The sequence below is a fragment of the Copadichromis virginalis genome, linkage group LG19 (assembly GCF_057382275.1).
Source record: "Copadichromis virginalis isolate Kocher_CV1m ecotype Utaka linkage group LG19, C_Virginalis_male_GT1.1, whole genome shotgun sequence".
In the NCBI taxonomy this organism is placed as follows: Eukaryota; Metazoa; Chordata; class Actinopteri; order Cichliformes; family Cichlidae; genus Copadichromis; species Copadichromis virginalis.
Window position 1 is genome coordinate 32,207,269 of NC_140636.1, and position 16,506 is coordinate 32,223,774.

A 16,506-nucleotide genomic window follows, 5' to 3' on the forward strand; every position below is an offset into this window, starting at 1 on the left:
CAGTGCCTTGAAAAACATTTTCTTCAAACTGACATTGATTGACAGCTTCATAAATGAAGAGAAAGGTACTTTTCACAGGTTTGAAGATGTAACTTGAACAACACAGAGGTTTGACCTTTGAACTGTCATCCTCTGGAGAGAAAGCTACAGTTAGTGCTACATGCTTGACTGACAGAAAGAAAGAAAGACAGAAAACTTAAACAGTGTATAAAGGAGATTTATAACTTGGATTTTGCAAACCCGTCAGTGTGTAAATGTAGGTTATAGATATTGGACTAATTCAAAGAAAAGGTGAAAGAAATTCTCTTTATAAGAGAAAAAAGCACAAAAACAAAGCTAATCATTTTCTTGACAGCCTTTCATTACTCCGGCTTTAATTTTCAACCTGCCTGTGACTTCAGTCGTTTTAGAAGTACGTGCAATCTGCCAATTCTGACTGATGTGGATGGACGGGTGCGTATTTCAAGCTGAATAATTCAGTGATTTACCCTAGCTTATATTTAAAACACAAGTGTCTGTATACAAAAGCCTGGTGTTTGTTCATTAAAGTTAACATCCTCTGCATGTTTGTATCACGTCTATGAGCATTTAATCTTTTTATTAGAAACACCTGATAAATATGCATGACACCTGTACTGTTATATTTAGATCACCAGGAGTAAGGACAGCTGTATTTGTTGTGTTAGCTACGATCTTATAGACAAAATAAATAAATAAATAACAACATATCGTCATCTACTGAAAATTAAAGTTGAATGACACTTTACAATTTCTAGGCTGCAGCCAATAATAATCTCAGCTGCAACTTTATTAAGTATGCTTACCACAACTAATGGAGCCTACTGTTTGACTGTACTGCAATTTGATATTTACAATGGCCTGCCCTTAATGATACAAATTGGAGTGGAGAAAATGACAGGAACACCTTTCTGTGGGATGCAATTCAGTTCAGCAGGGCCATCAGTCTGTGGGCTGACTTTGTCTCTCCACGTGAACTCTTTACTTGCAAACATCTAAGACTGCTCAAATGTGATTTGTCAATAGAACAAAACCTCCTAAAAGTGAAAGTCTTGCTCTTTGACTACAGACTCTCAAAATATTCAGATACACTCACTCACCATGTTGTTAGTTACACCTGTTAAACTACTCATTAACATAAACATTTAATCAGCTAATCACATGGCAGCAACTCAATAAGGCACGTAGACGTGACCTGCCAAACTTCAAACAGAGCGTCAGAATGGAGAAGAAAGCTGATTTAAATTACTTTGAATGTGGCATGGTTGCTGCTGCTTGTATTTCAGAAACTGCTGATCTCCTCGAATTTTCTAACATAATGATCTCTAGGCTTTACAGAGAATCGTCTGAAAAAGAGAAAATATTCAACAAGCAGCAGTGTTCTGGGCAAAAAATGCTTTGTTGAGGTCAGAGGAGACTGACCAGACTGCTTCGAACTGTTATGAAGTAACCCAGTAACTTGTTCTAAACAAGGTATACAGAAGAGCTTCTTTGAATGCACAAATAAAATACTCGGGCAGATGGGCTACAACAGCAGAAGAGCACACTGTATGCCACTCCTATTAGCTAAAAATAGGAAAGCAGAAACACAAAACAGGCTGTAATAAAGACCAAAAATAAAACAGTAGCAGATCAGAAAACCATCTAATAAGATGAGTCTCAATTTCTGCTGTGACATTTGATGCTGGGGTCAAAATTTGATGTAACTAATGTGAAGGCATAGATCAACTTACCACGTGTCAACGGTTCGGGTTAGTGGTGGTGGGGTAATGGTGTGGGAGAGGTTTTCTTGGCACACTCTGGGCCCCCTAGTGTCAGCAGAGAATCGTTTAAATGCCACAGTCTACCTTTTTCTATGTCGTTCTGAAGTAAAGCCTTGTCATGCACTGCTGCTTTTTTGGTTACCCACTGACTTGTTTTCCATCACTTTAATCTGACAGGTACAAAACACTTGAAGATATTCTGGGTATATGCATTGTTTATTTTAATCCCCAAAAGTTTGAACAATCTTGAAACCTGAATAAATATTTACTCAAAATCAGCTGCTGGCAGGAGGTATTAATGATCTCATGGAGTAACTGTGAGTTATATAAGAAGGAATCAGTGATAGTGTGATGTTTGGCTGAGGGGTGAATCGCATGGCAGCAACTCACTGCATTTAGGCATGTACACATGGTCAAGACAACCTCCTGAAATTAAAACCAGGCATCAGAATGAGGAAGGAAGGTAGTTTAAGTGACTCTGAATGTGGCACGGTTGTTGGTACCAGACAGGCTGGTCTCAGAAACTGCTCATCTCTATCCTGCCTTGTATCAATACTGCAAGTTGCTTCTGGGGGTGTGGGGGATATCTTCACAACACATTTTAGACCACTCATGATCTACAGACTTTAAGTATTTCTATTGAACATGTGCATCCCTTTATTGCCACAGTGTACCCATCTTTTGATGGTTTCTTCTAGACAGGATAATGCACCAGAGCTCAAATAATCTCAAACTGCTTGCTCAAACATGTCATTGAATTCACTGTACTCAAATGGCCTCCACAGTCACCAGATCTCAGTCCAATAGAGGATTTTTGGGATGTGATGAAATGGGAGATTCTCACCATGGATGTGCAGCCAAAAAAAAAAAAATCTGCTGCAACTGCCACGATGAATTAAACCAGTTCTGAAGGCAAAACGGGGTCCAAACCGATACTAACAAGGTCTAGTAAGTAAAACCTTATATGTGTCTATTTACAACACCATAAACTCCAAACTTCCAAAATAACCATAAAGTTGGAAGGCTTATCTTTATAGCTAGTCTTCATGAATATAAGTAGGCTCTAGTATATGACTATTGCATTCGACTGCATTCATTTTATCTACAGATGTTCCCTTTTTGCTGTTTTTGACACTGTTCAGATAAAACTGAAATATGGAAAAATGTTTAATGATTTTCTGCGATGTTACTTCAATTATGCAATAATGTCCGCTTTATTTTTTTTAATTTGATTTTCTCAGGGTAAGGTTTTTAATCCTGGCGTGAGAAGCTGGTTCACAGAGTCCTTTCCATAAAAGTCTGTCTTGACATATGTGGGCAGAGTGAGCCTGAAAGCTTCTCTTGGACTCGGAGCCCTTTTGACTGGTGACTAACACGCAGTGAAAGGGAGCAGAGGCAGGGGAGGAGGGTTTGGAGGGAGGAGGGTTTGGGGCGGTTGTCGTCATTGGGAGCTGCAGCAGCATCAGCATCACCGGAATGAGTAACAGTGCGCAACTTGAGAAATAACTATAGTGTCTGGAGGAGCGCGCGTGTGACGTTGAATCGTTAACTTCACGAGCCGGGTTTCTCTTCAGCGTATTCATGAAGGCTTAAAAGGTGCCAACAAGGAAACCCCCAACACGGACTCTCTGTGGAGCTGCCGCCGAAGAAAGAGGAGCCATGGACTATATAAAAAACCACAACACTTATCTCCCCTTCTTCATTTTAATAAGTAAGTCACGCACTTTGACTCCAGTGAGTGTTTTGGTAAAACTTTCCCCGTCTTCTGTCTCCTTTTTGCGCTTACTTTGTGTTTTCTTTAAATGGTTGAATGGGCACATTTGGCAACAGTGTGCCACGTTAATTAGCCTTTCTGCAGCGTCGTGCCACTCACAGGGGCCACGGGGGAGAGTTGGTCCAGGGTTTAGACCGAGTCTATTGCAGTTTGATCCGATCATGAATCTTTGGCACAAAAACGCGCCGTCTCGCACACGTCCCAGCGGTGCTTCCACATCCACTCTGAGAAGCGACATCAGGCGAGGTGTCATTTTCTCTGGAGGCAACACTTGACGGAATTTGATTTACATTCATTTACACTGCAGCAGGACGACAAGACTTGGCAAGGAATGGGCTCTCGGAGCAGTTAATGGGGTTACATAATAATTGTATGCTGTTGGTTATACTGCTTATCTTAAATAAACAGAAGAAAATATGACATTTTTCTTTAGGCTTTAAGCAGATTAACCCAGATTTTGTTTTGTTAAACCTAGCTGAAAAAGGCAAATATCATTAAACAAAAAATGCCTGAATTTTTTTCCTTTCCCCCCCTTTTGTAGTATTTAGAAAATAAAAAAAATAAAATCCATGAATCATTGTTTACTGGAAGAAAATCATGTTTGTTTGTGCTTCTTGCCTGCCAGATCCAATCAGGCTTAATTTCATATGAATAGAGTGAGTGTTTGTGACCAGCAGAGGCATGTCATGTGGTCAGGGAAATGATGGTGAACTCACTCACAGGGATCCACTAGAGCTGGCTTATTAGCATCACTGTAACTTCCTCTGGCTTTAAATCATCTCATGCAGCACAGTTAGTTCACTTTCTACATGCTAATGCTATTTTGAATGATCTGCTCATGCTTATTGAAAGCCAGATTTGTTATTAGTTCTTTAGAGGGGGGAGTTATTATTAGTACTACTGCTGGTAAGTGCTCATATATTTTGTTATGTTTCACACAGGTTGATGCAGCACCACATGTTTTCTCTTTCTGCTGAATAGCTGTATGTATCATATATGTTTAGCCAATCAACATGTACCTAAAGAGGGCTGTAGATAGCTTACTCCACTTGAAGCAACAACACCTTGTTTTTTTATTTGCAAGAAAAAGCCACATGCAGGAGCCCCTCCCCTTGGCTTTAGCAGCCACTGTGGCTGGATCAGTGTAAGTGGCTCTTACTGCAGTCACTCCAGTGACAGGAATGAGTCCAGGATGAGCTCCGCCAAAACTCACAGTATTATGTCAGATCCCCCTCCTCCCCTCTCTGTGCCTGAGGCACATCTAGCATGCATCCGACTCGTGAGGGATAGTCTTCTCATACCAGCGCGGCCAATATTTGATTTTCGCAACATTATCTATTCGCAGTATTCTCAAACTACATGTGGGGAGTTGGAGAGAGAATCTTTAACCATAATTATAGAAAGCCCATAAAAATTACAATTACACTCAAGTGGAAATGGAAAACAGATCAGCTGATACATATTTGACTGAAAATTGCTTTCTCTGCTGTGGCAAATACTGTGTGATCAAAGGGCAGATGTGATTAACCAGGTTGGTAGCACTGTCCTATTGTGTGCTTAGTGTTGATTAACATGATAAACTGTATAAATGATGGATGTGTGCGCTGTGAGGTCACCCATCGGTTTGTAGACGTCTCACTATTCTGTAAACATGTTTATCTCTTCTCTAAATTGGGGCATTTTATCAGCAGGGTCTAGGAGGCCATTTGAGGCCGGCTCAAGTGGCCGCTCAGTGAACTGTTTCTCATACTCCTGCATTGGTGTCTTTTCATCATATGTGTATTATTAAGATCCTATCATTATGTTATTTTTTTTAAACATCACTGTTAGAAAGTTATCTCTGGGATGCTGGGATGATAGCTCCCTCAGGACTTAAACTCCGGTCAGAGAGTGGGGCACAGAGAGTGATGTCCAGATATACTTTAGTGGAAGTTAACAGCAGCTCAACAGTACAGCAGTAGGCATACTTAACAAGTGTGGGAGGGGCGGACACACGTGTGATTCTGAATAACAAGAAACAAGGAGAAACAATTATCACATGTAAATATAACAATTATCACTTCCCAACATCACACCAATATAACGAACTGTAACACAAATAATGCCCGGAGGTGAATGCTCTGACACAAGAAAGTCCCACAATCCCATTTGAACAGGCAGGAAACAAGAAGACCTGCATATCTCAGGCAACAGAAAAGACCTAATGCCCCAAAATTAGGAAAAGTTGACAATTACATGGTCTTCAGTGCCCTCTAGTGGCTAAATAACCTAACTGCGGTGCACAGATCCAACCCGCAACAAAGGCTACGGTGGTAAGTCACATGCCTCTACCAATCTCGATAAATATCCTAGCCTAAACCCCCTGTAATTATCATCAAAGTACAAGTGGAAATGGACTCGTAGAATTGGAAGGATTTCGACTCACATTTGCACAGGAACGCACACGGCTGGAGATCGCTATTCACCCACACTCATGGAGAAAAGCATGCCTAGTGCTCCCCGGACTCGTGATACGGCAGGACCGTTGTAAAAGCATGTGACGTCATCACCGTAGCAAACAGTAAGAACAAAGTGGAACTTATCGGCAGACATTACCAGTGCACTTATAACTATGCAACTGAAATATAAGGAGACACAGCCGCCCCCAAATTTAAGTAGTAAATTTGCTCTTCAACCAAAAGTCTAAGCATCATTGGGTTTACAGTCCTCCTCATCCTCCCAGGCTGAGAGTCTGACTAATCTGGCAACAGGTTGAAGATATGTCTGTCCCTTGATTGTCACCTCAGCCGCTCTCACCCGACCATCTGGCCCTGGACAGGCCTTGACCACCTTTCCAATAGGCCACTGCGCTCGTGGTAGTTGTGAGTCAACCACCATAACCACTTGACCTGTGGTTAAGTTGTCAGTATCACCCTGCCATCTTTGTCTCCTCTGAAAATCAGGCAGATGGTGACGCAGGAAGTTGGAACAAAAATGGTCTGCCAGAATCTGACTATGGCGCCATCGCCATCTTCCCAGCATCTCACTCGAAGCATAAATCACCTGGGGGAGTGATGCATCTCGTCGCCCCATTAGCAATAAGTTGGGTGTGACTGGATCCGGATCCGCTACATCCGAAGAGACATAGCCAAGAGGCTTTGCATTAATGATCCCTTCCACCTCGACGAGCACAGTTTGCAAAACTGCCTCTGTGACCGTATTGCCTCCCAGCACCACTTGAAGAGCTGCCTTCACAGATCTTATCTCCCGTTCCCAAGTACCTCCAAAATGGGGGGAACCTGGTGGATTAAACCGGAACTCAATCCTCTGCTCCACCAGCTACTCTTTAATGGGGGCTTCAAGAGCTGAGAAACTAGACCACAGTTCGATCTCTCCTCCCCTGAAGTTGAACATTCAGATAGGATCTCATATGGCTTGCCCCGGCGTGCAATAAACAGACGCAGAGCCATGAGAAAGGCATCAGTATCTATGCTGTCCAACAGGTCAAGATGCACACAGCTCGTAGTCACGCATTTGAATATGATACCCCAACGCTTTTCGGTGCGCCGTCCTACTTTGATGTTGTAAGGACCGAAGCAGTCGACTCCAGTGGACCAAAAGTGGTTTGTATAGGCGCAGCCTCGCGGGGGGTAGATCTGCCATCCGAGGAATATTAGGACGGGCTCGACACCTTCAACACTCACCACAGCTGTGCTGGTGCCGCTTGATTGCCTCCCTTCCTTGGAGAATCCAATATTTTCTCCTTATCTCCCCGAAGACTCGTTCTGGCCCAGGGTGCAACAGCTGCTCATCATATTCTCTGATCAGCAGTTTAGTCACCGGATGCTGCGGGTCAAGGACTATGGGGTGCATGGCATCCAAGTCCAAACCTTCTGCTCTTCTTAGTCTGCCCCCAACTCTTATCAGCCCAATAGCCGGGTCATCCTCCGGAGCGAGTGTTAGCAGGCGACTCTGCTTATGAATTGCCTTACCAGCAGCCAGGGCCTGTAATTCCTCAGGGAAGCTATCATTTTGAGCTTGTTTCAGGAGATGCAGCTCAGCAGCTGATGCATCTGTAGCAGTCATGACATGGTTTTCATGATCAGCAGCCTTAACCACTGCACTCCATTTGCCAAAATTGGAAATTGGCACCGTTAGCTGTGGACTGCATGTGGTGGTGGTTCCACAGAATGCTGTTGCTCTCAGCTCCCCATTGTCTTCTTGACCTTCACCTTCACGGAGAGTTGGCCAGGTATCAGGGTTCGTTAAAAGGAAAGGTGGGCCCTGAGTCCAACGGTTTGGTTGATTCAGCTCGAGAAGGGTTTTCCCTCGCGTGAGGTCACCAGCCGGATTGTCCTTGGTGTTGACATATCTCCAACTTGACACCTCAGTAAGACCTTGTATTTCGGCAATCCTGGTACCAACAAAGACCTTATAGCGGCATGAATCGGATTGGATCCAGGTCAAAACTGTTGTTGAGTCACTCCATAGGGTGATGTCACTGGGTTGAAATGCCAGCTCGGTCTCGAGTACTCTAGCCAGTTGGGTTCCGGCAAGAGCTGCACATAACTCCAAACGTGGCATAGAAATCTGTTTCCGGGGGCTTACTCTTGACCTCGCCATCATGAATGCCACGTGGACGTCGCCTTGGGAGTCCTGTGTTCATAGATAGGCGGCGCTCCATAGGCTCTTTCGGAGGCATCACAAAATATGTGAGCCCCTCCACCTGGTCTCCCGGTGTCTGCTCTTGGTGGCACATAACATCTTGGTAATTCCACCTGTGGCAAGTACACTAGTTCCTTCTCCCACTGTGTCCATCTGTCTAGTAGGGCCGTAGAATGGATTTGTTTATCCCATCCAACTCCTGCCTTCCAAAGATCCTGAATTAAAACCTTCGCTCGAGTTGAGAAGGGTATGAGGTAGCCCAGAGGATCATACTGCGATGCCATCACCCGATAAACATTTCTCAGTGTGGGCAGAGAGTACTCCACAAATCGATGCCTGTATCCAAGGCGGTCAGTGAGACAGTTCCAACAAAGGACCAGAGCTGGTTCTTCTGGGTCTTGGCTGTGCTGGCCAAAGCTCTGTGCTGGCTGCTTTGACTTCCACTGGCAGGTGCTCCAACACCGATGAAACGTTACTGGCCCATTGCCTAATCTCGAATCCCCCTTTGGCAAGTAACTCCCGCATCCGATCTATGAGTGTCTTAGCCTCCTCTGCAGATTGGAGACTATGCAAACAGTTATCGACGTAGAAGGCCCTCTCCACCGTCATCTTCATTACATTGGCTGTTGTCCCTGACATGTCTTTGGAGGGCATAGGTGGCACAACAAGGACTGCATGTTGTACCAAAAGGCAGAACCTGCCACTCGTACACGCTTGGCTCCTCATCCTTCCTCATAGATCTCCATAGGAAGCGGAGCAGAGGTTTGTCCTCAGGCAGCAACTGAATTTGGTAGAACATTGCCTTGATGTCACCACTTATGGCCACAGTATGCTCCCTGAAGCGGAGGAGGACCCCAAGCAGTGAAGGTCCCAGAATTGGACCTGGAAGCAACTGGCTGTTGAGGCTTAGCCCATTATATTGATACGAGCAGTTGAATACAAGTCTAGCCTTGTTGTTGTGGTGAACTACATGGTGGGGTAGATACCATGACTCGCTCGAACAATCCACCTTCTCAGGTGATAGTTTCTCAACATAGCCTACCACCTCCAGTTTATGTACTTCCTGACAATAGGTTTCAGCCTGCCCTGGGTCTCTCGCTATCCAACGTTCAGTACTCCGTAACTTTTGTAGCAAGGCCAGCCTGGGTGCATAGAGGTGACGAATGTCTTTGCGACGGAGGAGGGGCGTTGCATGTCACTCCCTCCACCTGTACTCTGGTAGTGCGCTGCTCAAGAGCTTCAAGTGCTTTCTGATCTTCCTTAGAACGTGTCGCAGTCTTCACATTTGTGTATGGGAGTACATCCGCCTTCCACAATCGTTCTGCATGTTGAAGGAGATCATTGCTTGGGGACCCAGTAAAGAGACACTGTTGCTCTTCCACAGCGAACTGGGCTAAGTTAGCTGGACCCTGCAGAGCCCATCCAAGGCGGGTACAGACTGCCAATGGACCCCCAGGAGGGCCAGACCGTATAGGGTTCATTGGGATAAGCAGATGAGGGAAGTCTGAGCCAATAAGGACTAAAGGCTGCACCCTGTCGATAGGGGAAAGTGGGAGTCCCCGCAGGTGCGCATATTTTTGCATGAGTGCCTGGATAAGGTCGTCGGACAGGGTCGTCTGGGGCCCCCGTACTGCAGACGACCCTGTTCGACACACAGCCCTGAGTCCTCACATACCGACCACAGTATGTGAGGACTCAGGGCTGTGTGTCGGACAGGGTCGTCTGCAGTACGGGGGCCCCACAGGGAACGGTTCTGGCTCCGTTCCTCTTCACCATCTACACTGCAGACTTCTCCCACAATTCCACCCAGTGCTTCCTGCAGAAGTTCTCTGATGACTCTGCAATAGTCGGCCTCATCACTGATGGGGACGACAAGGAGTACAGAGGACTGACTCAAGACTTTGTGGACTGGTGCCAGCTGAACTACCTCCAGATCAACGCCAGTAAAACCAAGGAACTGGTGGTAGACTTCCGCAGGCACAAGCATTCTCCACTGCAACCACTGAACATCCAGGGTATGGACATTGAGGCTGTGGACAGCTACAGGTACCTTGGTGTTCATCTGAACAATAGACTGGACTGGACTCATAACTCAGACGCCCTCTACAGGAAAGGGCAGAGCAGGCTGTACCTGCTGCGGAGACTCAGGTCGTTTGGAGTGGAGGGCCCACTCCTGAAGAAATTCTATGACTCTGTTGTGGCTTCTGCTATCTTTTATGGCGTGGTCTGCTGGGGCGGCAGCATCTCTGCTGGGGACAGGAAGAGACTGAACAGGGTGATCCGAAGGGCCAGCTCTGTTCTAGGATGCCCTCTGGACCCAGTGGAGGTGGTGAGTGACAGGAGAACGGCGGCTAAGCTGTCATCCCTGATGGACAACATCTCCCACCCCATGCAGCAGACTGTGACAGCACTGAGCAGCTCCTTCAGTGGGAGACTGCGGCACCCACGGTGTGGGACGGAGAGATTTCGCAGGTCTTTCCTCCCCACTGCTGTCAGACTCCATAATAAAGACTTTAACTGATCAAGCACACACATCCATACATATGCAATAATACTAAGTGCAATAATCCCTTCTGTCATCGTTGTATTTTTACTCAGTTGTATATAGTATTTGTATTTGTATTCTATTTTTATCTTATTGTATATTTATTTTATTTTATTCTACTGTATATAGTATTTTATTTTATTCTATTCTGTACAGTTGTGTACTGTATTTATTCTTATTGTATTCTAATTTTTGCCTCATAACTTTTGCACTGTCCACTTCCTGCTGTGACAAAACAAATTTCCCAAGTGTGGGACTAATAAAGGTTATCTTATCTTATCTTATCTTATCTTATCTTATCTTATCTTATCTTATAACTGGATAACTGTGCTCAGAGAGGCCCAGTTTGTCAGCAGTGAAGGCATGATGGATGTGGTATCTCACTTTAGGATTATGGGTAGGGGAAATCTCAAAGGAGACCGAGGCCCCTTGGAGGTGAATCACATCCTGACGAACAGTTCTTAATGGAAGTTGTTAAGGTTCAAAATTGAGAAGGGAGAGTACAAACCACCCATGGTCCAGAAGCTCTTGGTCAAACAATGATTTTAATGAATACACACGTGTGGGAAGAATAATCTGTACACAGACAGGAATTAATCTTCGACTTAATCAAAGCATAAACAGATATTTTATAGCATCAGGGTTTGATTTACTGACGCCCCTTCATGCGTCACAGATACATTTTATACATAGATCAGATCAACACCACAATGACTTTTAACCCAGAAGATCATCTTCTATTTTCATGGCTGGTACTTTCCGTTCTTGTCTTAAAGTGAATTGTTCCTCTTTCTTGCCGAGACAACAAGGACGGTTCCTCTTTTACCGAGACATGACTAATCTCTCCTCTAAATAAATCTAACTCATGTGTGTGTGTGTGTTGACCTCACATGCTCTTTGTGTCACCTCTTCACCTACTAACTGTCTGTGTCTCGTCCTCAAATGCTCTTTCTCAATTCACCTGTTGCACTTCTGACCTTTCACCAGACCAGAGGCTCACTGAGACTATGTGTATGTCTTCTACTAAATAAATGTTTTAACCAAGAACCTCTACTAAAACCTTAATATGAAATGACCTGATATATAAGTGTTTTGTAAGCATGTATTGCAATTCCTTCTATGTTCTAGTTTTTCCCTCAGCATGTATCACCTGAACAGTCACGTCAGTGAAGCTTAAGACCTTTAAAGAACCTGAACATCAACTCAAATAAGCACAGATATGCAATATGTACACAATAGTTATAACTGCATCTGAAATACAAAATTAACATCATCATAAACATCTTAAGGCCATCTTAAAGCTATCTGTTACATTGATAAAGCCTCGTCTTAGCCTGCTGCTCAAAATAACTTCCTGCTTCTGCAAACTCTCTGCAAGCCTGTTTCCTGTCAGCCTGTGACTTTTAGCCTTTCTGAAAGACACACACTGTTCAACCCCTGAATGCAATATAAACTCCAGATTATATTATTAATGCAATGGTAATAATGATGATTATTTAACAATAGCAGTAAAATAATTTCCCTGCTCCACAAAGTGTCTCGGCTTCCTTCCCTAGATTGAGGTGCTGCACAGCTGGTGGTAGGATGATGGATCGTTCAGAACGGTCATCTAGTACAGCAAAGGTCTCTAATGAATACTCAGCATTGTACAGATACACCTTCACAACCTTTAGCAGGACCTTATGAGCACGGTTTGGGTGATCAATGTGGATGGTGGACGTATCTGGGGCAGTGCCAACCATCAGGACTTTCCTGGGCTCCTGTTGGCAAATTTCATGCAGCACTGTAAGCACTATTGGGCCCAGTAGGCCGAAGGAAAAGATTGGATTCTTTTTGCAACACTCATAAAAACACATTTTCAGTGCAGTCTTTTTAAAAGAGGCTTATCTTTGTCAATTTCTTTTAATTAATACTGTTAATTAAATTCCTATTATTTAAAAGATGTATACGGTAATATGTACAAAAGTCTTGAGCCGCTCATCAAATCAAATTATATTTTGCTTCCATCAGTCATTCTTGACATTTTCTGAAAAGTGGTCTTGAGCAAAAGTTCTCCAGGTTTTCTGAAGGTCCTTCTTAGTACTTTTTCACTCATTTTCAGTTGAGTCTGGTACCAGATCAACTTCAGAGATTTTATCTCCCTGTTTGTTAAGCCACTTAACACTGACCTATGAATCAATTGCATTTAAAAAGAAAGCAACTAACTTAAATAATGAGTTCATGTTTGTCCCTTTTTCACAAGCTTGTCACAAAATTACATATCATGTTCTCGTTTCTTTAGTTGAGTCTCTCAAAAAAGCCAAAGATAGATCTGGAAAGCACCTGATTGGCCAGTGCCAACACCGCCAATGCAGTAAAAGCATACCTGGGTAGAAAACACCCAGTCATAGATTGGCCTCCCCAGAGTCTGGATCTCAAAATTGTTTAACCCAATGATTTTGACAGAGAACAGAACAAAAGGCAGCCAACATCCAAAGAAGAGCTTTGGGATGTCCTTCAAGAAGCCTGGAAGACTTTTCCTGTAGACTCCATAAAGAAATTATAAGAAAGTTTAATAGAGTTCAGGCTGTGTTAAAGAATAAAGATGGTCATGCTAAATATTGAGTTTTAAACTTGTTGAGAGTCTTATCTCTTTTTGCCTTATATACTGTGTTTCCATCTAAGTTTGCACAGGGTTCAGTAAATCACCTGTTTATCTTGTTCCTTGCAAATCAGATACAAGGTGTCTCGAGACTTTAGCGCAGTACCGTATATATGTTTATCCTCGGCCCTCTGATAAACCCAGCCTCTCGCCCTGCGACTGCTTGGATAGGCTCTTGTCCCTGCATGACAATGAAGTGGATAAGTGGTAAAGAAGAAAGATGGACAGATGAAATTTCTCCTTCACCCCACAGAAAGATTTAAACACACAGACTTTGCTTTAACACAGTGGAACGTGAAAATATATAAAGGAGATGGCTTTAAAATAGGATTGTACAACAGAGACAGTTACTGTTATCCAAGTTTCATAATCTTACCTTCTCCTCATGTCTAAGAGTTGTGCCAAAATTGCATTTTTCGAAATGGCACAGGAAGAAGCAGAGACAAAAGCCAACTATCCCTTTAGTATTAGGAGAAAGTGATTCTTGTCACACTGATTCAATCAATCACTTCTTTTTATCAATTAACGAAATGCCACTGGGGATTTCCTGAAAAAATGTGAATTGGCAAGAATGCGTTTTATCATGAAAGAATTTAAAATATGCAAAAATATAAAGTACAAAGAGTCAAATTCCGATCGTGCTTTCTTTCTGCCGTATGACCATTTTGAGTAGTTTACCCTGTTTCTGCTTCCAGTAACAGAGGCCAAATTGACTGTATCCTCAGATTTCAGCTTGTGCTTTGATCACACTTTAGCTTTTATAGTTATTCACGATATCTGCTAATTAAAACTAAATGGGATTGCTTATGCATACTATTCTATTGGGACTCTAAGGTAAATACAATGGAAGTGTGACTGCAGTGAATGCGTGAAGCTTCCTGACTCAATATGTGGTTAACTGCTGGATCTGATTTTGATTGTGAATTTCAAACAGTGCTAACACGCAGTCTGTGTGTGTGTGTGTGTGTGTGTGTGTGTGTGTGTGTGTGTGTGTGTGTGTGTGTGTGAGGCTTTAATGATAGTTCCAATCACCTGTGTTTATTTTATGCCCCATGTGTCTCTGTGAATGTTAAAAGACGACCGATCTGATCTGCACTTAATCAACAAAGTTTGAATGCAATTGCACGCAATGTTCCCTTCGCTCGTTCACATACAAAGCATGTCAGTTCAACATTGGAGTGACTATTATTATATATAGAAAAACCAAACTCACCTCCAGAATTTACCTGCTGTTTAATGTGGCATTAATGGTAAAGAAGACAACTTTTTTGGCGAGATCAAATTTAAAAAAATGAAAGGTTGACCCAAGATGAGCAAATTTAAGGCATAAACTGGTAAGTCCAAGTTTTAAACTTGCTGAGGAGCTATGTGTTTATATTTCAGGAACTTGGTGTGAGGATTTGTTGTATTTATATGATCACTCTGTTCACTCTGTTTTAAGAAGTGCAAACTGTATCATATGCAAGTTGTTCTCACTTTCCTCTTCAAAACATCTCATTTCCTCATTCTTTCTCCTTTCTGAAGTTGTCTGGCAGGCTTTGGCATCGACCTCATGTTTTAGAACTCCATCTGTCTTTTTATCTTGGATGCTCTTTCTGTTTATTGCTATCCACCTCCTGAGCCATCAACAGCCTGTAACACAAAGAGACAAGTGAGAGTATTTCCTCCTGTGTCCTTGTAGTGAAGTTGCTGGTCTAATGTCTATTGCTCAGGTGTAGTTCGAGGGTAATGATCTTTTTCCACTGCTGGCAAAAAGAGGAAGGGATAGAGGATCAAAGCTGACCTCGGGGGCTTCCCTCTTCTGGCTGGCTAACAGATAGATGAGTAGCCAGCTGTGTGTCGCCCATGTTCAAGGGCGACTTTGGGTTGGGACAAAGCCAAACCCTTTTTTCCATAAAAAAAGTTTTTTTTAAAGAAGGTTGTTAAAATAGTCCAGAGATACAATCAGGCAGAAACATGATATGAAACTGACCTTTGGCAAGATATTCAAAATGAGTGAGATTTTAGACTTGGCAAACATTTCAAGCGTCTAAGTTAGGTTTTTTGTTTTCTTGCTTAATACTGTAATTCAGAGCCTCAGATAAATGAAAATGATTAATAGCCTGCAACTAACTGTTTTTTTCATGATTTATGACTGTGACCCACAATGACCCAATGTGACAAGTTCTAAAGTAGGAAAAGAGGAAAAAACAAGTTAGACAGCATAAATATTTTTTTTTATCAGCCAAAATAACATGTTTTGCATTTGTAATGCGAAAACCGGTGCTAACCTTTGATTTCAGCTCATTTTTTTTCAGTGAATAGCACCAATTGCGGGTGTTTATGGGTTTCCTTACGTGAACTGTTCACTTCAGGTAACTGAGCAGTGTTTTTGTTGGACTAAGTTCAGGGATGCAACAATCCAGCGTTTGTAATAGTAGGTGAAATACCCCCAAGCTGCCCCTATTAGCATTGGGTGACCATATTTTGATCTCCAAAAAAGAGGACACTTGGCCCAGTCATGAAGAACTTTAATAATACTGTTTGCTTAAAGAAAATTTTAACATATTTAAACAATGCCTTCTCTGTGCGGTTAATGAATGGTGAAACAAAAATGTCATATAGGCTTTTACAAGTCAACAAGGGCAAAAAATAACTTAAAAACCTAATACTGGTACAGAGATAAGGCCTCATCTGTATAAGAAAAATTACCACTACTGGGACGGTACGAGGGACATACATCACACATATGGGTCCTCTGTAGGAAAACCCGGACATTTTCATCAATCTCGAAAATCCACCCGGATGCCCCGGACAGAACGTGAAAAGTGGACATGTCCAGGGAAAAGAGGACGGTTGGTCACCCTATATTAGCATCCCTCATGCTACGTTAGCTCTTCTGCTAGCAAGTGCTACATGTTGTAAGCAATATAAAACTGAATTAAAGTGGATGAGTCATGTTACCAGTCTTGCTTTTCAAATGAGGATTTAGCAGATACACTAGGAAATATTGTATCAGTGCATTCATAGTTAAGGCCACTCCAAAAACATTGTCTTTATTCTTTGCTAGGGTTAGTGTCAGTGTTCAGGGCTACTGTCACTGCATGAGCCACTGTCCTCTGGGACATTGATGGGTGTTTTT

At 42.9% G+C, this 16,506-nt stretch overlaps 1 protein-coding gene across 1 annotated transcript in view; it reads left to right on the forward strand.

Moving 5' to 3' along the window:
* Positions 1-3,267: 3,267 nt before the first annotated feature.
* Positions 3,268-16,506, forward strand: part of ltk (leukocyte receptor tyrosine kinase) — a 70,632-nt gene continuing 57,393 nt past the window's right edge. Inside the window, exon 1 of the mRNA XM_085442685.1 lies at positions 3,268-3,492. Coding sequence (XP_085298811.1) covers positions 3,441-3,492 — 52 coding nt within the window. The 5' untranslated portion in view covers positions 3,268-3,440. The remainder of the gene's footprint in view (positions 3,493-16,506) is intronic.